The following is a 26892-nucleotide window of genomic DNA, read 5'->3' on the forward strand; positions in this document are numbered from 1 at the left end:
TTCTCCGCCCTCCGTCCGCTGTCCGGTGGCGCTAGTTTTATGACCGCCACTTCCCCACCAAGTTCGTCAATGGAATGAAAACGAACCACGGCACCACCCAGTGCCACACAAACCCACCGCCCATCCCGGCGGAAGCCCAGCCATTTGCCAGCCCCTCCTATGATTTATTAAGTGTTAATAAAGAACTTAAATCCGTTGGATTGCATTTCGCATTCTGTGCTCTGTTTGCGCTCTTTTCTCTCTTTCTCTGTCTGTTTGCTTGTCTGGCCTTTTGGGTCATCCTCTGGATACATCCACCCATCCGACCCACCCACAATCCCCTCTCTACCGCCCTCTCTCTGGCCTGGGAAAATGCAGTGGCATGGCCCTCAGGATTTCCTTATCAATGCGCTCCATATTCGCGGCGCGCCGATTTCATTTTGCGCTCTCGCCAATTTCGCAATAAAATTTCGCCAGCCTGCAAATTAAAATTGCAATGTAATTGGTTAATCCATGCGTACATTATGGCCATTGTAGCCGGGCTATTCAAATTTGCAGAGGAAGTGCGCCCGGTAGTTTCATTTCGCTTCTTCGCCTTCTCATTGTTTTTGGCTCATTTTTCCCTTTTTTTTTTTGGCTTTTTTCGTGGATTACATTTTTCATTAAATTTCTGCGCGAAAAGTACTGCTGTGGGTGGTCGTATAATATGCGTGAAATTTTCCATGACGGGGTTCTCCACAGCTCCCATCTTCCTAAAAAAAAAAATATAATATTCTTCAATACTTTTTTCATATCAGTGTTGCCTGGAATGGTACAAACATACTCCACTTTAGTGCCGAATGCATCAAATTCAGCCGTTTGTTGGACCATTAAGTTGTTATCACCTTCTCGGCCAGCCTTCGCTTCAAATCGGTCTCTTCAAAGCCTGGAATCTGGAAGGAAATGTATTGACTTTGAGAATTGTGAACGATTGGTGTGATAAATCCGAAGGAGGCCGATAAAAGCGCCCTTCAAAAAAACAAAACATTAGAAACAGAGCAACAAATATGGGACTTACTATATCAATATAATCTATATAATATAATCTGTGTAACCTGTACCAATTCTATAGTTTCTTACAAAGTTAAACAATTTCTCTGGATAAGTTTCTCTGTTGTAGATACCTATTTTCTCTCAGTGCCTCATCCAACAGGTGCCGTGCAGCATCAGGCTGAAAAGTGCCGAAAGAAAGAGCCAAAATCTTTATAGACAATACGTAAACAAACGGCCACTGCAGGCACCCAAGCACCGATGAGTATTTTGTTGAACGTTTCTGTGTAAATAAACCTCTGGGCCACACAACTTTGATCTTGGATGGAAGAGGGAACTATGAGGGTGGTGGTGTGGCGTGGTGGGTGGGGAGTGGGTAGTGGGTAGTGGGCGGTATCTGGTACTGCGATCTGGTACTGGTCTTTTGATGTTTTGGGACTGGCGTCAGCGCCGGCGCTTCCAGCTGCCAAATTGCTGCTTTATTAGCTGCGTAAGTGGCTCCCCACGATTTCAGTATCTGTATCTATGATTAGATTGGTAGCACCTATCTCACGGATGCCCCATGGCTGGATTTGAGCGATTGCGGCCAATAAAACAGCGGGTACTGCCTCGGGGCAGGGCGGGTAAGTGCTGAGGTGGCAATTTAATCGCTTGTCTAATTGCTCTGAACCAGTTTTGGAAAGCAAACACGACCCATCCATCACGTTCACCTGTGAAAGAGGAGGAGTCGAAATGGGAGTCAGAGTCTGATTTGGTTTCGGCTGCCTCGGGGCTAATTGGCCACATTTAGCATTGTCCATATCCACTGGGCACTCTCTGGGCAGGTGTGAGCTTTCCTTACCATTTTCCCCCTAGGTTTTCGCAGAACGGAAGCTCTCGTAAATTGCTGCAACAAGCTACCGTTGACAGGGCGACAGGGAAAAGGGCGGGGTAGGTGGCGGTGGTGGCATGAAAATGAGATCGCTTTGTATGCAAATTCCTGGGAATCGAATTGCGAATCGGGAATCGCACAATCTCAATGGGACTTTATGCGAAGACAATCGAAGCATTCCCGTCGAGATGTGTGGGCGCAAGGAGCTGCCATTGTTGAAAGTGTTTGTCCCTGTAAGAAATAGAATAAATATTTTTTAATTCAACAAACAAAAATGTATAAACTCCAAATTTGTGCTTACAGCTGTTTTCATACTCGTTGCTCTTCCTAGGGTCGTCTTCTAGATGTGGGCCATATTGTCCCTCCCATACATTGTCCCACTATTGAAGGTGGAGCTCCAAGAAAATTTGACAAAAAATTTAAACAATATTCGGTTCCTAGATTTTGATGCAGATTCGTAGAGAATCGATATACAAATCATTTGAGATATTCCGCTTAAGGATTGGATGCATATTGGCCAAGATATAGCCTTCGATGTGCACCACTTTGTCCCTACAATACAATTTCTAACTTTTGAACGGGAACCCCAAGAAAATTCGACAAATCTTAAAAATTATGTGATTCCAGATTTTGATGCAGTTTGGCGGGGGGGAGGTATTCAAATCATTTAAGGTATTCCGCTCTAGAATCGGGTGTTTTTTGGCAAAGATATAGCTTTCGATGTGGGCCATATTGTCCCTGCCAGCGATACAAAAACAAGTATCGCTTGGTTCGTTGGAAAACCCAAAAACTGAAAAGCGTATTACCAAGCCCAAAATCAATCATTAATTGAATTGTAAGTCCTTCCACATCCTGAATTTCCCTCCGTTCAAAAATGCACAGCTGAGGCGAAAACAATCATCGATGCTGAACAAAAACAAAATCCAGTCTCGCCACTTTTTGCCAACGGAGTGGAGCTCCTACAGGAGCAAGAATCCAACAGGAGTAGGAATAGGGACGACAGCAGGAGCAGGAGCTGGAAGTGGTACAAGAACGAGACAGGACTGGCACATTGCATACCCCATAATGTAGCAAGTTTGAATATACTCGTACTCGTAAGATTCCCGAGTATATTAGGTAGCAAAATTTTTACGAGCTCATTATGGCTCATTTCGGCGATTGTTGTGATCCTTTTATGCGCCTTCGAATGGCTTCAAATGGTTATGAGGCTATTTCTGTGTCATTCCCGTCACTCCCCCGCACCCTCTCGGCATTCGCATTCGCATCCGTATTTTCCCTTGGGTTTCAGGGGAGTCCTGAGCCCAGAGTTCTCAGTTCTCAGTCCTTGGTCCTCAGTCCTTGTGTCCTGTTCCCGACTCACGATATTTAGTTTGCAGTTGCGACTGCGATTTTTACTTTGACTTTGCTTTGGTCTCCTCGCTTTTCCTTGGGTTTTTGGACGGCATATTTGGAAAATGTCGCCGCGACTCCAATTCGAATGTATCTGTGAGTGTGTTTGTGTGTATCTGTGTGCGAGAATCCGTATCTGTGTGCGCTTTGTGCAAGTTTTTTGTATATTTGGCTTGTTGTTGATTTTACAGACTTGGCATCGGGGGTGGAAAAATCCTTTTGGAGTTGGAGAAAAGTAAATTTCTTCTTATAATAAGTTTATTTTGCAAACACTTGTGGCAAGCAACTTTGTTTGTTCGTCGTCGGTTTCTGGCTTAATCTACGAGCCGTTTGTGCGAATGTGGAAACTTTGACAAATATTTGCGAAAGTTTCGCGAATGGCTCGGCGTTGTGCCGCTGCAAGAACCCGATCTATTTGCATTATGCATATGAATTTATTAGCATCAATTCGATGCCATATTTACATTGACATTAATATCCCATTGAAAGTATTGGCGAACGGATTGAGCGTTTGGTTTTGCATTCGGGGCTTGCATTTGAACAGGAAAACCGCAGAACACAACATTTCCGCAAGAGCATGAGGAGAATAGAATGGATAGATTTGCATTCAAACATAAATTATTAAATTTAAAACAATTGTAGCATATTTTCTGGGTGCTGGCAGAGCTTGAACATTTTTATATTTTTTCATTCCTTCCTAAGGTGCATTTTCATATGAAATTTAGTACAAATTTAATAGGTTTTTATAGAAAACCTCTTCTAAATAAAAACTGTCTATTTTATTTTTTCCCTCTTGAAAACTTTGCCTATGTGGAGTCTAAGGGAAAAGCTTAAAAGTTTATCACTCATACGCAGTGTTGCCTTAACATCGATTTTCCATTTTTAAATAGTTCCCTGAGGCATGGCTTAATGATTTGTTTGAAATTCTATAAAATTTTGTGTTTATAAATCAACCACTTCTTTTTATCAAACCTATAAAAATTATACATGTCGTATGAGTGATTTTTATTGGCTCCCAAATAGTTTTAGTCTTTGAAATAAATTTATTGTTAAAGTAGAAGTTTAATGAGAGTAAGGAAGAGTTCAATGTTAAAAATAAATGTACTTTGCTTTCCATTTCAAGAAAATAAATTACAAAAAAATGTATTGATTTTTTTTTTAAACCCTCCCTTCAAAATTTAAAAAGTCTGCATATTAGTATTTATAAAATAAATTATGTTTAGAGTATTACTAATGTTTTGTCTGGCTAAAAAAATAATGTATTTAAGCAGTTCAATGGCCAATAAAATAACAAATTTGCTAAAATTAATAAAATAAAAAATACTCCTAATATACGTCTAAAAAAAAACAAAGTGCCCTCGAAAAATCGAAAATTTCGAGACTGCCCATGGAAAGAAACTGAAAAAGTGCAGGCGGCCAATGCGCTCAGGCAGACCTCGAAACGAGATGTGCAGTGCTTGGCGAGAAACTGGCAACTGGCGGCTCAAACGGCCCAGAGCCGTTCGCCACTCAGTTGAGTGAGTTGGCCGATAGGAAAATCAGCCCTCCCCCATGATGAATTTCCCGGAGCCGAGCGCATTTTCCGTACGCGCGAATGATGAACGAGAGTCGCCCACCCCCGGAGCCGGAGAAGAGAGAGCCGTGGAGTGCTCAAAACGGTTTGAGCGCACACTCATTGGCAGAAGAATGAACGCATTCGAGCAGGCGTTCATCCGGGGACTGGTTTCTGGCTGCTCTTATCACTGGCAGCAGGCACAGGGCTCTCTCGGGTTTTCGCTCAGTTTGGTTTTTGAGTCGATTCGAATGTGAGTTTTGAGTGGATCCGGACTGCGGACTGCGGAGCGAAAATACGCAAGCAAAGTCAAAACACTGGCCACTGCGATTTGGTGGAAACATTCGTTCGATGGCAACGGTTTGGATAACAGGCGCGCGCTTTGTTTTATTATCCACATTATCAGCGGCATTATTGTTATTATTGGCCCTGTGCGCTATATCGCCGCAATATCGCAGTATCATCGCCCACGCGTCCGCCCGTAAATGCCGCGCGGAAAAGCCGCTTTCCACACCAGTCTCGATTTGAATTTTGGGATTCGAGGGCAATCCGTCAGGCAGTCGCGCGCCCCTTCGGTCAGTAGTGCTACTACTGCTAATAATCGTAAAAATAATAAAAATAATAATAATAATCGCAATAACAATAAACATAGTAATAATCGTAACGCTTACGAGCCCTTGATAGTGCCACGGCAGAGCAAGCTGGAATTCAAATTCAAATTCGAATTCAATTAACATCCGATCCAAGTGCAATTGGCTAAAAAATCAAACAAAAATAAAAACTCAAAAGTAAATCCAAACCAAAACGCAACAAAGTATACGAATATCACTTGTGAAACTAAAGAAACAATTGTGAGAAAAATAATTTAAGAATAAAGAACAAACTGAAAACATTTGTGAACAAAGTTAGTGCTAAATAAAAATAAATACAAGAGGCCCCAGTGGAAAGTGCAATACGTAATATTAACTTTGAAAAAATATACTTTTAATTATTACACAAAAAAAATTATACAACCAAAAGTTAAAATATATAAATTAAAAAAACATTTAAAAGTTTATAAATTATCTACTTCATCCAAAGCAAATGTCCATCACAATAAGTGGAGAAAAATCTACAAAACAAAAATATTAAAAAAAATCAAAGATCATCAGAGATCAGTTAGTACTCACCTGAGTAGAATCCTTTAGAGCCACTAGGATCCGTCTCTGACGGAGCACCGCCAAAATTCTCACCGCCAACAGCGCTATGAACTCGTACTTCGAACAGGCCTCCGGCTTCTACGGCCATCCGCACCAGGCCACCGGCATGGCGATGGGCAGCGGCGGACACCACGATCAGTCGGCCAGTGCGGCGGCGGCAGCCTACCGGGGCTTCCCCCTCTCGCTGGGCATGTCCCCGTACGCCAACCACCATCTGCAGCGCACCACCCAGGACTCGCCGTACGACGCCAGCATCACGGCCGCCTGCAACAAGATCTACGGCGACGGAGCCGGCTACAAACAGGACTGCCTGAACATCAAGGCGGACACGGTGAACGGCTACAAGGACATCTGGAACACGGGCGGCTCCAATGGCGGCGGGGGCGGAGGAGGCGGAGGTGGTGGTGGTGGCGGCACTGGTGCTGCGGGAAATGGCGCCAACGGTGGCAACACAGCAAATGCCAATGGACAGAATAATCCGGCGGGCGGCATGCCCGTTCGACCCTCCGCCTGCACCCCCGATTCCCGAGTGGGCGGCTACTTGGACACGTCGGGCGGCAGTCCCGTTAGCCATCGCGGCGGCAGCGCCGGCGGCAATGTCAGCGTCAGTGGCGGAGCCGGAGGCGGTGGAAACGGTGGCGTACAGAGCGGCGTGGGCGTGGCCGGAGCGGGCACTGCCTGGAACGCCAACTGCACCATCTCGGGCGCAGCAGCCGCCCAAACGGCGGCCGCCAGCAGTTTACACCAGGCCAGCAATCACACATTCTACCCCTGGATGGCTATCGCAGGTGAGTGTCCGGAAGATCCGGCCAAAAGTGAGTGTCTACTTTCGCACAAGAGTCCACTTAAGATCCGATATCCCCCATAACCCCCCAATCCCAGGCATTACCGAAGCTTTCTTGTTTTCTTAGTTGTTATTTTGTTATTTTTACCTTTAATGGAACGGAAATTTATTTTGTGACTAATTATGGGCTCTGTTCGAATAAACAGAAAGGGTAAATAATGATCAATCATAATCATATCGATTTCATTTCTGAAACAGTTCTAGACAAAGATTACTCAAGGGTTCTTTCGTCACAAAAGTTAAATCTATTCTTATTGAAAACATATCTTTAGAAAAATTGAAAATTGTTTCAATTAATTTTTATTCTTTTAAGTCTCAACTTTAAATGATTTGAAAATTGTTTTCCACTTAATCTATTTTAAGTCCGAGAGTCTAGTTGGCAATCTGTAGATAGTTTATTAGCTGGCCGCCAATTTAAGCGATTTAATCACTCTAAGCAAGCTCAGAGAACCCCATAAACAAGAGCCATGGGGCAAGGTAGCCAGAAAACTCGATTCCACCTGCTGGAGTCTCGAATCTCGATTCCCGACTCCCGTTTCCACGGCCACTCTTGTTCTCCTATTCTCTGTTCCTCGACGACACCTTGCAGCGCTCTGGCTGCCTCATAATTTTCAACACTTTGTTTACTAATTTTTGTCACCTTTGCTTTTAATGATGCTCGGCGGTAATTGTTGCACGTTGCAACGACGGCAGCGCTGGCAGCCCAAGTGAGCTGCAATTTGTGCAGCGGAGTAAAGAGCAAGCCCGAACGAGGAGCGTGAATTATGGCATGCGGCAGCATAGCAGAAAATAAAAAGACTCACAGAAAACAGAGAAATAGCAACAAAACAGTGGCAAGAAAGGGCGGCAAGGATAGAAGGAGGAAAGAATCCTTTCAGGACACACACTGAGCGCAGGAGTCGCGCTTATTACGGTTAACTACGCCATTATGTAATTATGTTCAGCACCTCGCCCGACTTTTTATCCTACGGGTTTCCAACAGCCAGCAGTTAGCAGCCAGCAGCCACCAGCCGAGCGAGGCGAAGGGCTTGAGTCTGAGATTGCCTTTCGGGCCAAGAACAATGCCGAGAGTAGGTCAGCAGAAGGAGGTCTAGGTGCTCGAAGATCGAACATAAATTGTGCACAGCTTTACACAGAAAAAATCAAATCGATATAAGTTAATCCGTACACTTTTTATAATAAAAATAAATATAATTTAGTTCTCCGAGTGTCCTATAAATTGCCTTGCAAAATCAATCAAATTTCACTTAAAGCCGACTCGCAGAGCTGGTCAAAAAACAATTAAAGTTGAACTAAATTCAGGACCCTTACGACAGGTTTTCCCCTCCAATCAATCGACTCTGCGAGATGATCAGCGTAATGAAATTTATGCGCCGTTCCAGCCCAGTCTGAAGTGTCGGTGATGAATTGGCCAGGCCGAAACCGTTGCCGAAAACCCTCCATACAGGGTGTCTTGCCCAACGGTCGATGGTTTCGGACAAACTCTCATAGTTATGAAATTTCAAGAGGATTCCTTTGGATTCTCCTAAGAAATTCTAATGATTCTCACCTGGGGATGATCTTACCTCTTTAATGGGATTCTTATAAGAAAACGAGACGGGCTGTCATAAGTTACGATATTCAGTTCTAAGGTGTGTTGAGTTTTCGGTTAGGTGGGGAAATTTTAGGTAAACCTGGAGGATTGAAAAACATATTTGACTTTTATTAAAAGTCAATTGCCGGTTATCGCAATCTAAATCAACTAAAATCAACATGATTGCCATTTGTCGACTGCTATCGCTGTTTTGATTTATTCCAGTTCCAAAATCAAACTACAATATAATGCGAAAATAATTTAATTTGAAGCGATTCGCTGTGAGCTATCTGAGAACTGATTAAATCTGGCAAAGGCAACTGGCAAAGGAAAATCAAGTCATAAATAAATCGGCGCACACTTCCAGCGATCATCGATCATTTGCCGCTGATCCGCGGACCACGGGCTTGCAAATTCAAACCGAATTCAATTTTTATCGTATCTAAAACATGGCTTCGCATTTGAAAAACCCACATGGAGAGGCTTTGTGGCAAGTTTGTTGGTGTTGGCGTGGCTATGTTGTTCTTGGGCTGTTTTTTTGTTTTTGGTTGGTTTTTTGTTGTATGTGCGAACACGGCGAGCGGCGGGCGAGGAGCATTAAATCATTGTCCTGAAGGCTTTTAAGTCATTATCGATAAATTTCAACATAAATTCGTAAATTTGCTTTATTTGCCACAGAGCCACAAAGTGTGTGAGGTTCAGGTCGGCGGCCAAGTGGTTTATAGCTTGTCCGAAATTTGTTCGAAGCCTAATTTTTGGCCCTGAGGTGCACTGGGAAAAAAAACCATGTTCTGAATACCACCCTGAGGTTTGGCTCCTTTTTTTTTGTTACACCGTGACCTTGAAAAGTACTGACAATTGACACGTTTCGAGCAATCATAATTCATATTTGCCGCAGTTCCCAAAAAAAGGACTCTCACGCTGTGACGCAATTATCGGAATGCCTTGTTCAGCGACTCTACCTGCCATTATTGTCCTCACGTAGATGGACCATAGGCACGTTGGTCCTTCCCAAGGTTAATGGTTGCTGCAGTTTCCGAGTTCAAATGCCCAGGCAGAGTGCAATCAATTGGCAACCGCATCCCACCCAAAAATAAAGCCCAGAGGAAGTGCAGCCGATCCAGATGATGCCGATGATGATTATGTAAATGGAGAGTGCAGAACGCACACACAGGAAGGCATTTCAACGCGCGCTTTTAATCATTTTTTCGCCACACGGCCGCGGAGCCCAGAATGCAAAATCAGAAACAAATCAAAGCGCCTCAACACACATATACTCGTATAGTATCTTTTTATATTTTAGTTTGTGGCGGATGCTAGGGATATCCCCTTGTGATCGCCCCTACCCAGAGTCGATTCACTTTTTCGGGGATTGGTTTTCGGGTTCTGGGGCAGCTTCTTGCATTTTTTTAATGTATTTTTAAATAAGGAATTTAATAAGCACCTTGGCGGTCCTCAAGTCGTTGGACTCCTCGGTTGGACTGCCGGCCCGGAGACCAAAGTTGCAAGACGTTGGACGTCGACAACGACGACGACAACACAAAGTGGCCCAGACACATGGCCCAGCAACAGCAACAGCGGCAGCAGCAACAACAGCAACATGCAACATCGAGGAGCTGCTGCAGGGCGAGGAGCAATTTTGACTCTTCTCTTGTATTATATTTTGAGGAGCACATGGTAACAATGGGAATATATAATAAAATATATAATCTATTTTAAAAAACATTCAACATTTTATAATTTCATGCTAAGCTGATTGTGTGATTTATTTTCCACTCTGTGTGACTCAAAAAAAAGCGATAGTGATGGCCGATAAGGAATAATTAATGGAGTATATAGTGTACACCATATTTTTCTTCCGCGTTCTGACATTGGTTGTTTTTCGAGTAATCGATCATCTCCCGAACATAAAAATGTCATGTGAACGGGCCATTATAGTGGCTAGTTCCACTGTGCGGACGTCTTCTCGCGGCGGTTGCAAAATCATGTTTTAAGGTGTTTTTGATACCTAATAAAAACAACAACACGGCCGGGCCAAGCAACACACACAGGGCACACACACATCCAGGGTGCAGAAGAGACAGGGAGTGAAATGCAGCCATGCCACGGCAGGACAAGGGTCGTGAATATGGGGGAGTATGAGAACATACGGCAGACGTTAGTGACCAAGGGTGCCCCCATCCGATGGCCAGCCCTCCACCAGTCCTCCCTTGGCCCCCTGTTAACCCTTTGCTGGCTACGTCATCCGAAGACCAAGACCAAGACGCCAACAACGTGGCCCGGCGTGTTTATTATAAAACAACAAATCATTCATTATAACCACTTGTGTATGTGAAAGTGGCGTAAACATGAAAAGAAACACAACCATACACACACACGGCACACACATGGCACACACAATTCCATGTTGTTTCTGATAATATGCATATTTGCGTATTATTTTGATTTTAATAATGATTTATTTATTATTAATAATTCATTGGTGGTGGCCTCTTGCCGGGATTTGGTCTGATTGCGATCTGATCTGATCCCCAACAGCCGATCGCCGCTGTGGCCGTGTGGAGGTTTAGGTTCTCCATTGGAGTTCCAAATCCGAGTGCAAAAGCTGCCCACGATCTCGTTTGGGATTGTGTAAGCCAAGTTAGCTACCAAAAGCCAACGCACACGGCTCCGTCATCATAGGAAACGCATATTATAATGAGCTTCAATTAAGATAGGAATCTCAAAGACTAAAAAGACAAAGATTTATGGGTTCACAATTGCCAGACTTCAGGTGGCTCTATCTGCTAGAGTTACACAATGAAAAATTTGGTCATAGATCATCTTCTAGAGAACTCTATTTAAAAACTTTGGTTTCGATATATTTTTAGCCGTGTAATAGTTGAAACTGAGACTCTCTATTGCTTTCTACCAAAATAAGAGCATCTAGAATTCGTTGAAACGCTTCGAAAAAAAATCCTGTTTGCCAACTCTCTGTGATTTACGGCCATCTGCCTGAGTTGGCCAAAATGTGGGTAACTGTTATACCAAAAGGCCAATGGTATTTTTTGCGTTGTTGGGTCATCGATTTGTTCGCCGAATTCCCCAAACATTTGCCTACAAACTATAATTTATAGAATACTATTTTGATTTATATGGCCGGGCAGTGGACGTTTGTTTTTGGCCAGAAACTTGGCCAGAACGTCCTGCGCCGAGCACTGGGCCCTTGGCTCCTCCCATTCGGGCCACATTAATGTCAATTTAATGTTTCCTTAATGACTTCTTTCGTCCGGCAACTTGTTCAAGTTGTTGTTATCAGTTTTGTGGTCAAAAGTGGGAAAGTGTTTATGCTAAATAGCCGGCCGAGTCGAGGGGCTAACGAGTTTTCCCCTGGAAAGTGAACGCTGTGCAGCCTTGGCTTGGCTTGGCCATTTCGAGATGTTCCAGTTGCATTCTACTGACGACGCTTCGCTCAAAGTCTCGGATGCCACATGCTCGGCGTCTATTTATTTGGGTCGGCAATTAAGATTTATATCAGCCCCTTTGATGGGGCAATAAAAGGCCGAAGACGCCGCTGCAGCCGGATCTCTCTCTCCTCTGAAGAAGACTCTCTCATTTATGCGACTGGCGGCTAATCCTCCCACAAAACGGAGCGTGCGCCGCCTTAAAGAGTCATAAAAATCATTTTATTGCCCTTCGACCCCTCGACTGGTGTGGAAAAGGTGTGAAAATGCGAGTTTCATGAGCCGAGGAAGGGAGGGAGGCAGGCCACGGGGCAACCGCAAACTAAATGTTTAATTTTTACAAGTCGCGTCGCATGTAAACAGCATCCCCCCATCGCCAGCCATTTGTTTGAATTTGTCTAAAGTGCCTGGCCCCCTTCCCGGTTTCCCGGGCTTTCTTTCATAATTCTCATTGCGGCAGCCACTGCAAATGCCAAAGAATAAAAAAAGAGTCTGAGGGGGTTTGTCAAACAACTCAGAACCCCTTGCCACCGTTAGCTAGTTTTTTGGCAGTTTTCTTTTTTTTTATGTTTTTTTAATTCAAAACCGTCTTTGTTGTTTCTTTTTGTCTGGTGGGCTGTCTCTTTTTTATTTTGGCCACTGTGTGTAAGCTGGAAATTACGTTTACTCAGGCGCCTGGCGCGCATATTTAAATACACACGTGTTTTATCGCTGCCATTAAATCATATTTTTATACTTTTACCTTTTCTACGGCAACCTGCCTGCCCCCAGTGCTCCCAGCGCTCCGCCAGGCCACCTTTCGAGGCGTTGGCATTTCGGATTGTTTACATTTTGCACTTTCATGGCATAAACAAAGCTGCGGCGACGCTAAATATCGCGGCAGAAGGCGAGACATCCAGCAAACCCGATCGAAACGGCCAGATAATGCCCTAGTCGTGAGTCAGTCTGAACGGGATTGACGGCTATAGCTTTTGAGAGGCTCTTGAAGTGCCAGACTAGTTTAGTTTTTGGGGGCTTCAAGTGGTAGGATTTTTGGGATAGAATTAAATTCTAAATATTTTCTGAACAACAAAGCTTCGATTAGCTGCTTAACCCTGTGATGCCTCCTTCACATAAATCCCCCTCCCAGCTTCCACCATCCCCATCCCCATCTGCATCCCAGAGATCTCTTCGGAGAGCTAACAATTTTGATTCAACATTTTTTAAACGTTTTCTCCTCTCTGTTTTCGCTTGCATTTTCAGGTAAGATAAGATCTGATTTAACACAATACGGCGGCATATCAACAGACATGGGTAAGAAAATTTCCACTTTTATTTCGTTACATTTTACACTCTTAAGTTTGCGAAGAATCGGTAGATAGTAGAGTATCGAGCAGGTCTACTAACACACTTTAGAGCTCTAAAAAATGGTGTCGGTAACTCTAATACCCTATCGTATGTACACTTTCAGGTGGAAATTTATTCAGCCGGGAGGCGGAGCTGTGGGTGGGCCGGGAAAACCTGGGGGCCGCGTGTGGAAATGGTTGATTCACTGTCCCATGATTACGCCTCGGCTAAGAGCTCCGACCACTTTTGGTTCTCTCTTTTTTTCGCTTCTGCTCACTGTTGGCAATTAGTATTAAACATGGCAATTCAATTGGCCAACAAACACGCACGCAGGAGCTCGACGAGGAGGGGCATCTTGGCCTCGGTAAGGCTTGGACGCCTCGTTGGCCAGGCTCCCTTTTTCCCCATCGGCCCTATCAGCATTTGCTCGCATTGCGATCGACAAGTCAGGGGTAGAACTTGATCTTGGATGCCCTTTAATTGGCATTCACTTTTAGCCAAGAACCAGATGATAATCTTTTATCATCTATACTTCTGATAAGAAGTAAACTATGTCATATATCCTCCTCTTGTTACCATAATTTATCCGTAGAGTATCTGTGTTTCGTTGTGATCTTTTTCTCCCAAGATAGTCAGTGTCGAACGCGAACATCAAAGCCCCCAGAGCCACTGAAGGCGTTTATTCCAGCCTGTTGTTTGGGACCTTTTGATGCGAGGTTATCAATCAGTCTTGTCTCGAGCAGCTACTTCTTAAAATCCAATTACACACGTGAACAAGGGTATACGAGGGGACAGGGCACCAGAGGGCGGACCCAGGCTCTGATCAGCGCGGGTTTTTGTGTAATACTTTGCCAGGCTGGGCCACTCAAATTACATACATTGTTGCCGGCGAATTGAGGCGCAAAATTGCCAGGGCATCAGCCAAGTTGAGCCACCCAGATGCCCCAGCCCGATCTGCTCCGGCTCCCACTTATTATTTATATTCAATTGATAATCTTGTGCAAATCGGTAGCTAAATATTGGCACAGGCGCAACAAGTGGGCAGCTACTTTCCGTCAATACACTGGAAGAAAAAATAAATAGCTACTATCCCTTAAAATAAATCAAAACCTGAAGACTAAACTATTCATCCTCAGTGTACGCTCTCAGATCCCATCTCGCAGATCCACGATCTGCGCTTTCTGGGTGGGCAGCACTTTTGGCACTTGCCGATAAGCAAAGATAGGCCAGCTACCGACTATGGGGATTAAACGGATTATGGCCATCACTTGGGAGGTGGAGGTGAAGGTGGAGGGGGTGTGGTTATGGCCAGAGGTACCACTCTACCACTCTCTTCCGGCTCGGCTGACATTGAACGCTGCGTTTTCGGCATGGAGCCGCAGGAGATAATTAAATAGCGGCTCTAATAGAATTAAATGCCGTGTTTGCATTTCAAAATCCGCAACGTGCCAAAATACAATGGCCAACGGGCTGACGCCCCCTCTGACGACCACTCCCCCTACCCCAAAACACTCCACCCTGTGTGTGTGTGTGTGTCTGTCCACCTGGCCGGCAAAAAATGTCAATTTGGACAAGTTTTGATAATTGCAGGTCCCCTAGTTGCTATCTCAGTGCGAGAGTGTGTGTGTGTTGCTACTGTGCGGCACGTTGCACGTTGCTGGCTGGACGTTGCATGTGGCCATGTTGCATGTAGCATGTTGCAGTTAATAATTATTGAAATGTGCGGCCTGCCAGGAGCTGGGCTATGCTCCTTGCGCTTCCTGCGCGACGTCCGTCCGTTTGTCCGTTCGTCTGTCCGCCAGTCCACCAGTCCGCCTGTCCGCTTGTCCGCCTTTCCGTCCGTCAGTGGCTGCATGCTTCGTTACCTTTTAGCCTGGCCAAAAGGCTAACAATGCTTGCATTTTCCCACCTTTTTCACATAACTTTTTCCCTCTCGCTCCTTCTGACTTTGTTTTGTGTTTTTATAGCTTTTTCTGTTTTCTGTTTTTTGTTTTTTTGTTTTTTGTTTTGTATGTTTGTTAGTGGTGGCAGGGTAAACAAGTCGGCCACTTGGCCAACTCGTTACCACCCCAGCCCCTCCGCTCTCCGCTCTCCGCCCTCAATCCTCCACAGTCCTCCTCAGTCCTCGATTTGCGATGTCGAAGTTGTTACCACTTTGGACGCGCGGTTCGGCCTCCGTCGGTCGGTCGGCCGGCCGGCTCCCCTGTAATAAATTCATATTCAAATTGTTAATTGAATATTATTTGTTAAATTTGCAAGCATTAAATGTAAATGTCAGCGGCGGATGTCCGACGCAGGGGGGCGTGGCCAGTCGGGGGCGAGCGGTTGCTCCTTATTTCGCTTTTTATGATTGCTTGCATAATTTTGCAATTTTCGCTGACCACTTTGGACGCCGGTGTTCGCGCTTAATTGAATTTATGCGATTTTAATGGGACTTGTAAGGTGGAATTGAAAGAATTCGCACCATGTTGAGAAAGGATTAATAAATTCTATTAAACCATAGACTAGCAGAAGTCGGTCACTGTTTCAGTGACCTCAAAAAAGGGTCCCCAAAGGGTTTTAAATTCGGCAAACAAAAGGTGGCAAAAAATGTGCCAAATACGATTGAGCCTGTATGAGTATTGTGAATATCCTGGCACTTATTCGTTGTTCGCTGGTCGTTGTCCTTGTCGTTGTTTCTCTGCAATTTCCATAATTCATATTCATAGACATAACAACAAACAGATACAGATACAGAAACAGAACACAGATACAGATACCATGGTATGGGGAAAGGAGCAAAAAAAAAAGAAGTCCAGACAAACAAACGACAGCACCTGCAATACGGACAAAATGTCCGTAAAAAGACTACGAAAAAAATGCAAAAATTTCACATATGCTGGTTGGTGGCTAGAAGAAAGAGAAGTGGAGAAAAGTGTCGCACCACAGTCATGCATAAATTATACAATCCCTCGAACCGGCCGGGCCGGACCGGGCCGGGCTGAAGAATTCTGCCATTAATCTGATGAGCTTCAAATCACGAGTAAATTAGGCCAGAGTATCTGGGAGATACTCGCATGCTTCTCACATCCGCAACGTGCCGGCAATTTGATTTTACACACTTCGAAATTATTAACTGGGGAGCACTTTGTGTGGCAAGTGTAAGTGCTGTACGACCAGAAACAGTTCATAAAACGGCAGCAGGACACTTTCGTTTTTACCGTTGGCATTTGCAGCATCTGTAAAAGGGGGGAGGCTGGTAAGGGTTGCAAGGACATCCTGGTCGACTGCCATCCTGGCATCCTGGCATGTGTCGCCTGTGAGGTAATGGACATTTGGTCTGGCCAGAACTCGATGCTCGCTGGCCGTTCTGGGGCAGGTTTCAATTAATGAATTAGTAATTTCGGCTTCATTGCCGTAATGAACACTTTGGGGGCGTAAAAGGGAAATGTGGCAGGGACAGTGTTGTCCTAATTATAAGGACGAAGCTCCCACAACTCATAAGTATTGGCTTTTAAAAATTAGTAACCGAGTAAGCGACCAAGACTGGATTTAAAAGCGTTCTTTAAACAGCATTTAGTGGCTTCTCTGTGATTGCAGGTCACGACAAATGCCATTTGCACTGGCAATGGCGTAATTTAGCATTTCACTTGGCCATTAAAACGAATGTATCTCCGAGTGCATATCCGTCTGTTTGCTCAGCTCTGCGGCTAATGAATGGTTGCGCCGCAAAAACTGCAGATGGATAGATGGATGGATAGTTGAGGCCGCCTCTTTGGGGAGTTGTGAGCCAAACAGTATTTGCTTAATCGCCCGCCATTAGCCACTGCGATGAGCCACTGGGTCCAAATACCGGGTACCGGCACCCGTCTTATCGACACTGTATCTCCGTGGAATTTACATCCGTATCTTTTGGCTGCTCCTTCGCTTGCTGCGTGCGTTGCTGTAGGTATGCAATTAGTCAATTAATTTGAAAATTTATTAACCACCAAAAAGCAATTTGCTCCAGATCGGCCAAGAACAACACACAGAAACACACGGGGAGCCAAAGACGAAACAGAAAACGCGAAAGAAAAAAGCGAGCATTGAAGATCGCGAAATGCCGGCGGTAAACTGGCCATGATCTCGGTGGCGATTTAATATCTTGGCCAAGACGATCCACAAGATCCGTTCGAGGCGTTGGTCAGCGGACAAATGAATGAAGGCTAAAGGTTGCAGAACTTTCAGCGACTCAGCGAGTCGTTTGAAGTTTTTGAATAAGACAGGGATTCTGGAGTCCAAAAAGCGGGTTATGCCCCGTGCGCCCCTTCTATGTGAATCCGGGGGAATTGTGAAAATGTAGTGCAGATAATTTATGGGTTCGGCGGTAGCGGCAGCGGAAGTGCGTGTGTATCTGAGAGATACGAATCGCAGCTACTGATTTTCTAGGTCAAAAAGCAGAGTCCACAAAGTAAGGCGAGCGCGGAATAAATGACTTTTGTGCATGTCGCGGACTGCTTGCCGTCGGCTTGGCTTCAGCCCATAAATAAGCGGTGTTTGAAGACTGTTTGTTGCCCAAATAGTTGCTCTACCGCTCGCTCTTTCTTCTGCTCCATCTGTCTCACTCTTTTTGGGGTTATGATTAATAATGCTGTGGCAGAAACCTGATTTTGGCGGCCATCATGATCAGCTGATCGCAGAGCCCGAAAACGTCATGACAGCTTAGAGTCTGTCAGCCGAATGAAATGTATCTCATAGATACGAAATATGTCAGAATCAGGTGTGTGTCTGCATGTGTGTGTGTGTGAGTGGGTGTCGCTGTGAACCCATTTTGAAATGCCAAAGATGCAAAACGCTTAGGGAGAAAACCCATCGCTTGCTCAGCGCACAGGTATGCCGCCGCCGCCGCTCTCTCATTTCTCTCGCCGGGCGCTCTCTTCTGCTCACCTGGTGATCGATCATCTTTTCGCTCAGCCGGTTTTTTCTGGCCCCGACTCTTGAGGAACTAATTTATGTGCTCTCTCTGCGGAGTGAATCTCACCTCTATTCGAATTGGAATACTGCACGAGGTGCTATATCGTATACGATATTCGTCGCTGCTAATGGGAGTCTGATTAGACGAGGCGTTAAGACGTTTTCATCCAGGTAGAGATCACCTTGGGAATTAAGGGCTGCGAATAAGAGATTTATTCGAGGGTCAGCTGTCTTGGGAATAATTTTCGAGTTGCTAGCTTTTGAAAGGTATTCGGAATTATGATTTTGTAAAATATGAATATGTAAAGTAAAAATATGAAACTTTTACTTGGAAGACATCTAAAATAGAACAAAAATTCCAGTAAATTTCTAGAGTCTAGACTGCAGACAATAAGAAATTTATAGTTTCAAAACCCTTACTCTAAATCTCACAGCAAATCCCCTACCAAGTCGATGACAAAGTCACGTTCCCTGGAGTTCACAGGAATTTCAGAGTCCACTGCCCACCGCAGTGTGTAAACGAATCAGAACCTTTGACTTCCCTGTAATCTCAATTGATGATCTATTAACGAGTCCCCATAAAAATTATGCAACTTCCCTTGTTGCAGCAACAAAATGGACGCCACACCCCATCCCCTGCAACATCCATTCGTGCAACAGCAACCAGCAACAACAATTGAGCCAGAATGCCATTTCCTTTGTCAGCTGGGGCCATAAATCCTGAGCATATTAACATGGACGTACGATGAAAGTGCCAGCCAAATATGTCATTGTCAGTTGGGTTTTGGCCAGGCCAACCGCAGAGGGGCAGAGCAGGGGCAGGGGCAGGGGGGCGACTGGAAATGGGATTGGGAATGGTTAAGAGACGCCTCTGCGGCTGCCGTGTGCGATGCGAGTGTATTGACACCTGAGCTACCCAAACATTCGGGGACTGGAGGCTGGAAAAGAAAGTTAGGGCTATCGGTTTTCGAAATAGAACAGAACAGGTAGGTGGGCCCGAGAGCCCAAGAATACTTTCGGCCATAAATCACCGATCCAACCTGGCCCTGATAACTGGCCAAAAGTCGAACGCCAAGACCCTGTTTATCGCACTCGATGCGATGCGATGGGATGCATTTGGAATTGGTCAAAAGTATTTTTCTGTATTTATGCGCAACTTTGTTGTGTTGTGTCTGTGACACAACACACAAAACATGACCAAAATTTTTGGGCGTGAGCTCACACACTCTTCCCCCCCACCCCGAGAGAAAGACGGCAAGATAGAGACAGAGACAGCGTCATGACAGCGTCCATAAATCTCTGTAACATGACACTTTTGGCAATGGAAATAAAATATGGCATACGCCGCACCAAAATGTCGCACCAAAACCCTCGGCATTTAGTTTTTATATTCATTTTTTTTCAACTTTTTTGGCTTTATTTTGACCCACTGTGCCATGCGACACTCGCTGCACCACGGACACTGTATTCAGCTAATTACAAATGAAATTACAATGGTCAGATATACGTGTACGCACCCGCCCCCTCACTCTGAACCGATCCTCGGAGGCTTCAGTTGCTGCTGCTGCTGCTTTTCGCTGCCGGCCAAGTGTCACTTGCTGCTGTCATTTTCGTTTCGTTTTCATGTGTCACTTGGCAGGCCTCTGGCACTCCGGGTCCCTCTAGGCCCCAAACAGACCTCTGAGCCCCTCTGTGCCGCTCTAGACCCCCTCTCTTCCCGTTTAAGCCCAGTCCTTGTCCTTGTAATAAAGCAAAACGGCTGCGCATGCGCGCAAGTCACTCAGCAACGAGGCACAGAGAGGATAACTTGTTGCAAGTTGAGTTTTGGCTTCATAATAATTAAAATAGCTAAGCCCATAACTTGAATAACTCAATATCAGTCTCTTGTCTTTAAGCTACTATTAAATAATGTTTAAAATAGCAAAGTCAATACCTTATTTTTCTCTCTGTAGTACAACCAAAAGCCTCTGCCTCTGTCAGATTTTGTGAGTGTCACTTGGAGCTCTTTGTGTTGCTGTTGTTGTTGTTGGTGGTGGTGGAAGTCGCGGGCCTTAAGACTCGGATCCGGGCCCTGAAACTCTTGGGTGTTATCTGTCCCGTCGACCGTCTTCAGTTTCGCCCCGGTTCAGTTGCATCGCGTCGGGTTCTGGACCTGAATCTGTATCTGTATCTTTTGAATTCCAGCAGAAACACGCAAAATGCGCGCCTCGGCGTATAAAACTGTTAACTAACTCAATTTTGTAGCTGTCAGTTTGGTTAAGGGGGCTCCAGAGTTCAGCACGGGTTAATGAGTTGTTGTTGTGTGTGTTGCGTTGTGAGTGGCCGGTTGCTGGTGTTATGGCCAATGTTGTTGCTGTTCCTTGCCGCTTACACATGTCACAACAAATTGCCAGCCGTTGAGCTCTCCGGCCGGGCCATAAACAAATCACTTGACCCGCAGGCGCAAATTTCACCAGCTAGATTCAGGGCATTTTCATATGAGGGGGGGGGGGGAGACTGAATGCGAATGGCAGGAATTATCTGTATCTTTTGGATGCCTCGGAGCACGTGTGACACGAACCGGACTCACGGATGCACGCGCACATGTCTGTCACACAAATGTCACTTAGAGTTGCAAACGCGGCGGACGCTCAGCAATTTCATAATTTAATGGGCCAGACCGGGGGGCTGGGGGGACAGTGCCACACTTGACATTGGGGCTCTGGGGAATGGGGAATGCGAAAAGCGAGTGGTGGCACTTATTATTCTCGAAACGTTCCAACAAGAAGCCAGGATTGCACAGAAATAAATTAAGTTTAATTAGGTTTCAAAATTGTACTTTTAATAAAAAGGTTTCAAAAATAAATCAAAGCGTCATGAAAGTTATGGAATAACTAATATCGAAGCTTGTGTCTGAGTAGATGTTTTCTATTCTGAGGTATATTTTTCCTTGTGGATTAAATGAAACCCACAGGGGAAGCACAAAAGTTGACAATTCAATCATTGTGGGTCTTGGACTTCCAGAGGCGCCACTGCAGCTGGAAGTGCTCGGCTCTCTAATATATAGAAAATAGTTAGTTGTATGTAGTTGGCTTCCCCAACTATACATTATTCTTTTGTTTGTTTGTGTCACTTGGCAGCTTTTGCAGAACGGAAAGGGTTGGCCACGAGAGGGGTGGCACGTTGACAACGGCAACAATTGCAGCCACAACAGTAAAAAGGGGGAAGAAAGGCGCACCACGCGGCAGCACACATAGTAGTATAGTAGTATGTGTTAGCCAGCAAAACTTGGGGCCATAAATTCTCAACGGATCACATAAATCACATTCAAGTGAAGCTTAACACACGCGCCCAAGTAGAAGACGCACAACCACATACACACACAGAGTACTTTATTCATGTCCCTGTCCTAGGAGTGAAATTGCAAAAAAAAGGAGACCTTTATAATGAGAATTCGTAGGGTTAAAAACTGCACCTAGGGGTCATAGGAGGTTAAGCTTGCAACATTGGAGTATCAAGACACATTCTAGGAATTCCCACAAAAGTTTCTGGCCAAATTAACTAAACGGTTAAAGCAACAATTGCAAATTGGCAACAAATTCACAGATCATAAACTGCACAGCACAAGCAACACGAGGTGGCACAACAATTTCAGTGGAGCACTTTCATCTGCAACTTCCTCAGGCACCCTGCCACCCAGCCACCCAGTCACCCTGCCATCCTGCCACAGCATCATTTCATTTGAGGAACTTTGCCATTTGAACTTGACATTTAGCACACGGTTCGAGGGGACTTCTTTCCAAAACAATTGCAGGCCAAAACCAACAGAGCCACAGCCGAGAAGGAGAAAGAGACGGGGACTCGGGCAGCGAAAGAGACGGGACGACAAAGAAAGAGGAGAGAAATGCACTTTTGGCATTCCTCGACTGCCTGGGAATGCCGTCACAGACAAGCACACAGGGAAACAGTTGCAGGGGTTTCCAAAGCAGGAGTCAGGAGTCAGGAGCCAGGAGCGGAAGGGATGAAGCAACCCCCTGCCGAGCACATGGGCAGAGAGAGAGACAGCTAGCGAGAGAGAGAAAGAGAGAGGGGGTGGGTCCGGCCGAGACAGGCGGCCATTGCAGCACCTGTCGGCCATGCGGCAGAGTCGCGTGCTCGCCGCTTTATTTGCTTCCCGGATTTTGCGCCATTAACAATATGGTTCGGTCCCACCCACCCCTTCCTTTCCGCCAACAACATGCCCTGTCGTCCTGTGCGGATCGTCCTTTAAAGTAGCAACTACCTCGTGTGAGAAATAGTTATTAGAAATTTAATAAAAAAAATAGAAATAGCTAGAATGTGTGCTTTATAGCCTTTATATGCTGCACCCTGGTACTTGCTTATAAATTAACCCATTGGCAGTCGAAAATATGGCCTGTTAATTGATCAATGTGTATGCAACAAGAGTGCTGTGGCAGTTGCAGCGGCAGTTGTTACTGCCGCCGAGGTGTGGGTGTGTGCTATGCGGCTAAAATTTAATTAGATTCCGTATTAGCTGCTGCACCAAATGCGTTTGCTTTTGGCCTTATCAGCTGGCACGCAAACAGAGCCAGGCAACACGGACGTGCAAATTTATTGCCATTGGAATACAATTGCAAAATTAACTGTCAAAGTGTGCGACCCATCGTCAATGCACTCCCAGTGGCATGCCACATGTTTCCCGGCCGTGACTGTGGGTCTAAAGAGGTTGGAGGTGAACTCCAACCTCTTATTAAATAACTAAAAAAGAGGGTAGGTCTTAAAAAGGGTATATAATATTTGGTTAACCATACTTTTTAGCTCATACATGCTCTCTATTCCTAAACCTTTTCCTTGGCCAACACCAAAAGTTGCCAATACCCTAAATCCATTGGCCAAAACCGGAGCACCCCCAGGAGCGCATCCCACCGCTGTTGGCGCTAAACGAGCTTTGCATATTTACTGTACTAGCAGCAGACATTTTACGATATATTGAGAATTATTTGCAATATATTTTGCCACGGGCAACAGCAGCAGCAACAAGGACGACAAATGTTCCACCGACAGCAGCAACACCAACATCGAAAGCAACAACAAGTGCAGTGTTCAGTGGAAATGCAGGCAGAGAAAGCTTCTAATTCCGGCACTGAAACCATAAGTCTTTGTCGCATTCTATACACACACACACACACACACAGATACTCTGAACTCACACAGATACTCGCACAAAAGAGGAATGGCAGGCAGACATTGTGCGTCCTGGCATTTCAGCAACTACTCCGCTCGGGTTATTGGAGGTCCTGCAGGTCCTAGGCCTGGCCTAGGGACTCTCAGTTCGAGTTTCAAGTTGCGCCCATAACTCCAGTTCGATACACAAGTTTCGTCGATAAATTCGGAACTTATTTTTCTGTTTTCAAAGATTTTGTTTAATTTACGAAAATTTGCATAAGATACAATTGCACTACCCCTCTGTCGGGGCGAGTCCTTCTATTCTTTTTCGGGTCTGGAGAGCCTGGCCTTAGCAGTCTGTAAATTTGTGCGAAAATTGAGCCAAAGTTCAGAGCCAGAAAAAGCAAAAGCAAAAGCAGAGGCAGAGGCCAGAGCAGAAGAGCAACAAACGCTTCTTTTTTTTGTGCACATTTTATTGCCATGGCCTGGACTAAATTTGAATTCAGCTCAAATTGAAAGTTCACAAACGCACACATACACTGGCAACTAGCAACATCCCCAACACACACACACACTGGCACACACAGTCCGGGACACACCGATATTTATGCCTTTTCGAATGCAGCTCAACTCAGCTTTAATTTAAATGGATTTCTCTGCCGGCGACCCTGGCAGACATATGGCAGCATTTGCAATTTCCCCCTCTCCTCAGGGGGTGGCCCGGTGGCCCGACAGGAGGGGGCAATGGATGGCGACGGGTCAGCCTCCATGGGCCGGCAACTCCACTGTCCACTGTCCACTGACTGCTGAGGATTGATTGTGCTTGTTGATATTTTGTCAAATAACGCAAATAAATACACAATTACACACTCAAGTGAGTCCGAGGCAGGACGAGGCTTGAGGGTAGGTAGTCCTTGAAGGCTGGGGGTGGGCATGGGGGTGGTGGTGGCCAGGAGTCATGGGGTTAAACCGAGCATGGACGTGCTCTCTGTGTGTTATCCTTGTTTAAAGGATTTTCATTTGTTTAAATGTGCTTTATCGAAAATGGCCAAAAGGCCGCTGGCCATTGTTGCTGCTGCTGCTGCTCCTGTTGCCTCAACTCCTCTTGGTCCCTTGTTGCTACAAGTTGTAGCCTACAACAAATTTATTTTTAAGGTACAGTGGAAAAGGGAGTTATTATTAGGTTAATTATAAAAGTTATAAAGAATAAGAAATATTAAAAATAATATCTAAATATTTTTAAACCAAGATAGCTTAGTGTTCTCGCTCCTGAACCCACTCATATAAGTGCTAGTGCCACCAATATCTCTAATTTTATTATTAAAAATATTTATATAAAATAAAATATTATTTGTTAGTAACTTCCTTCCAAATAACCCCACTGTAACCCCAACTTTTGACTTGCCACTGCCGGTTTTTGCCTCCGGCGCTGTTTCGGTTGGGCTTTTTTTTCGGCGCACGCCCGTAAATTCCAATGTAAAATGTTGCATTTATCTTGTAAAAATAATAAATCCTGGCAAAGGGACTTTACTCTCGCACGCTTGGCAGCCCAGCAGCCCAGCAGCCAGTAACAGATTGTGCCGCCCCATCGAAGGGATGCGATCGCAAATGGTTCGAGATGGGCCGAGATAATGGGCGCTGGGAATGGGTCGGATTTGGACATTGTTAATGGCCAGATGGGTAAAGAGAATTTGCCTAATTTTATTAACCGTCAATCGAAGTGACTTCGTGGCAGTTGGGAGAGAGCTGGTTGAAAGGGTGAAATGGCGGGGAAAGTGCCGGGAAAACAACGACAAAAAATTAGTCAACACTCGGGCCATTAATTTATTTTTATTTATTGGCTGCCGGTTTCATTGGCGCGCATTTATTCCAATTCGAAAATCCCGAACTGCTGTGCGATAAATTTAGTTAAATGTGAAAATTGTGTTTCTGTTTCTGCATTCAGCTTCCACTGCACTCAGTTCACAAACAGTGCACACACATGGATTGCATGCCGAGGATTTTCATTATAAAATATTGGGCGGGCTGGCGACTGTCGCAAAAGAGTTTGCAATTTATTTAAAAATAAAAGTATCTAAAAGCATGACAAATAGTGTGAGATATGTTTTTGCGCACTGCAGCAGGCTGATGCACCCCCTTCTCCTTCTCCTTCTCCATCCACTGCCACTACCACTCCACGTCCCACCCTTCTGCGACATATGATGGGGCGCCGCTGATTTATTTGCATACAAAAGCGCAGCAGACAGAAAAAAATCCCTCGCCCTGAATCCTCCCCTCGTCGCTTTTTCAAGCTACGCCCATTTTTGACGCCAACGAAGTCGCGTCGATTGAGTTGGCTGCCAACAACCGGGGGGATAAAAAACGGGGGGGCCTTTCGAGGGCTGTGGAATGCCGTCAGAGTTCATGAAAAATACATTCAAAATCAAAAATCAAAATGGGAGTGAACTAAAATGAAAGTTGGCGTGGCGCTTTGTCACAGAACATATTTCAAAATGAGTTTCATTGCACCTGAAATTGTTATTCTTAATGGACGTACAATTTCACAAGCCTTAGTAAGCAATTTCCTGTGCATATTCAGCAGAAAGCGCTTATATAAAATGCGCTTAATGAATAAAATACATTTCTAACAAAAACAAAAAAATTTTCGAGGGGACACAAAATATGGCCCATTGCGATGTCTATAACTTTGCCATTATTTAACAGATCCTTAAGCGGAATGCCTTAAACGATTTGTGGATAAGTTCTCCATCAATCTGCATGAAAACCAACGATTACATTTTAGAATAGATTTTTTCCAAGTTTTTCTAATGAGACATCCCTATAAACTATGCGAATGTGAGTACATATATTTATAAAACATTCCAAAAGCTTTAAAGCCTTTAAAGAAATATTTTTTAATGGCTGAAGTGTAAGGAAATACTTCCCCACCTCAATCTGCCACAAAATTACCCTTATAATACCACCCACACCCAGCTCCACCTGCGTTGTTTGTCTTTCGCTCAATTCATCATTTGGCAACATTTTGCAGCGCCAAGTTGCATTTAGTTGTTATTTATGCAAATTTTACATGCTTCAACTTTTCGCCAAGTGCGTCGTGTCGTTTCCGATTATTTAAAACTTTACTAGATTGCCGTTCCACGGTAGAACCCAGGTGAGATGAGGTGCGGGAGGCGGTACGTCTCCTTTTTAATGCGCACACCTGACGCGCTCCAGCCTCCAGTCCTCCGCCTCCTTCGGGGAACTCCTTGGGCCTGGAGGATTAGGGTCTGCTCCTCGTGCATAATTTTGTGCGCTGCTGTTGAGGCAAATAAATTCTTGAGACGGCTAAAGTTATTAGATTAGCATTAGAGCTCAGAGGGGCAGGAGGAAGGAGGACAGCAGTCCCTGGGCTGAGCTTAGAATTATGATTTACTTCGGGTTATTTACATGCGCATAAACGAAATGCCTCAAGCTGCTCAAAATGCGAGAATTTATGAAAAACTTAACTCAGTGCGTAGGGAGTCAGGTTGCTTTTATAGTTCCAGCCGCCAATTTAGACGATTTTTATTTTTTGCTTTTTTTAAACAAAAAAGTGGAAATTTTCATCCTCAAATAATCAACTATATACAAA

The 26892-nt window shown here is 44.8% G+C and overlaps 1 protein-coding gene across 7 annotated transcripts in view; it reads left to right on the forward strand.

Annotated features, from left to right (window-relative positions):
* Window positions 1-5117: 5117 nt before the first annotated feature.
* LOC6500705 (homeotic protein ultrabithorax) overlaps window positions 5118-26892 on the forward strand; it is a 71656-nt gene continuing 49881 nt past the window's right edge. For 2 of the 7 annotated variants that reach the window (XM_001953725.4, XM_032451765.2), the window contains exons 1-2: window positions 5118-6834; window positions 13122-13172. In XM_001953725.4, coding sequence (XP_001953761.1) covers window positions 6066-6834; window positions 13122-13172 — 820 coding nt within the window. In that variant the 5' untranslated portion in view covers window positions 5118-6065. The remainder of the gene's footprint in view (window positions 6835-13121; window positions 13173-26892) is intronic. The other 5 variants (XM_014911196.3, XM_032451764.2, XM_044714305.1 and 2 more) reach the window with 4 other exon arrangements.

This window comes from Drosophila ananassae, chromosome 2L (genome assembly GCF_017639315.1).
Source record: "Drosophila ananassae strain 14024-0371.13 chromosome 2L, ASM1763931v2, whole genome shotgun sequence".
In the NCBI taxonomy this organism is placed as follows: domain Eukaryota; kingdom Metazoa; phylum Arthropoda; class Insecta; order Diptera; family Drosophilidae; genus Drosophila; species Drosophila ananassae.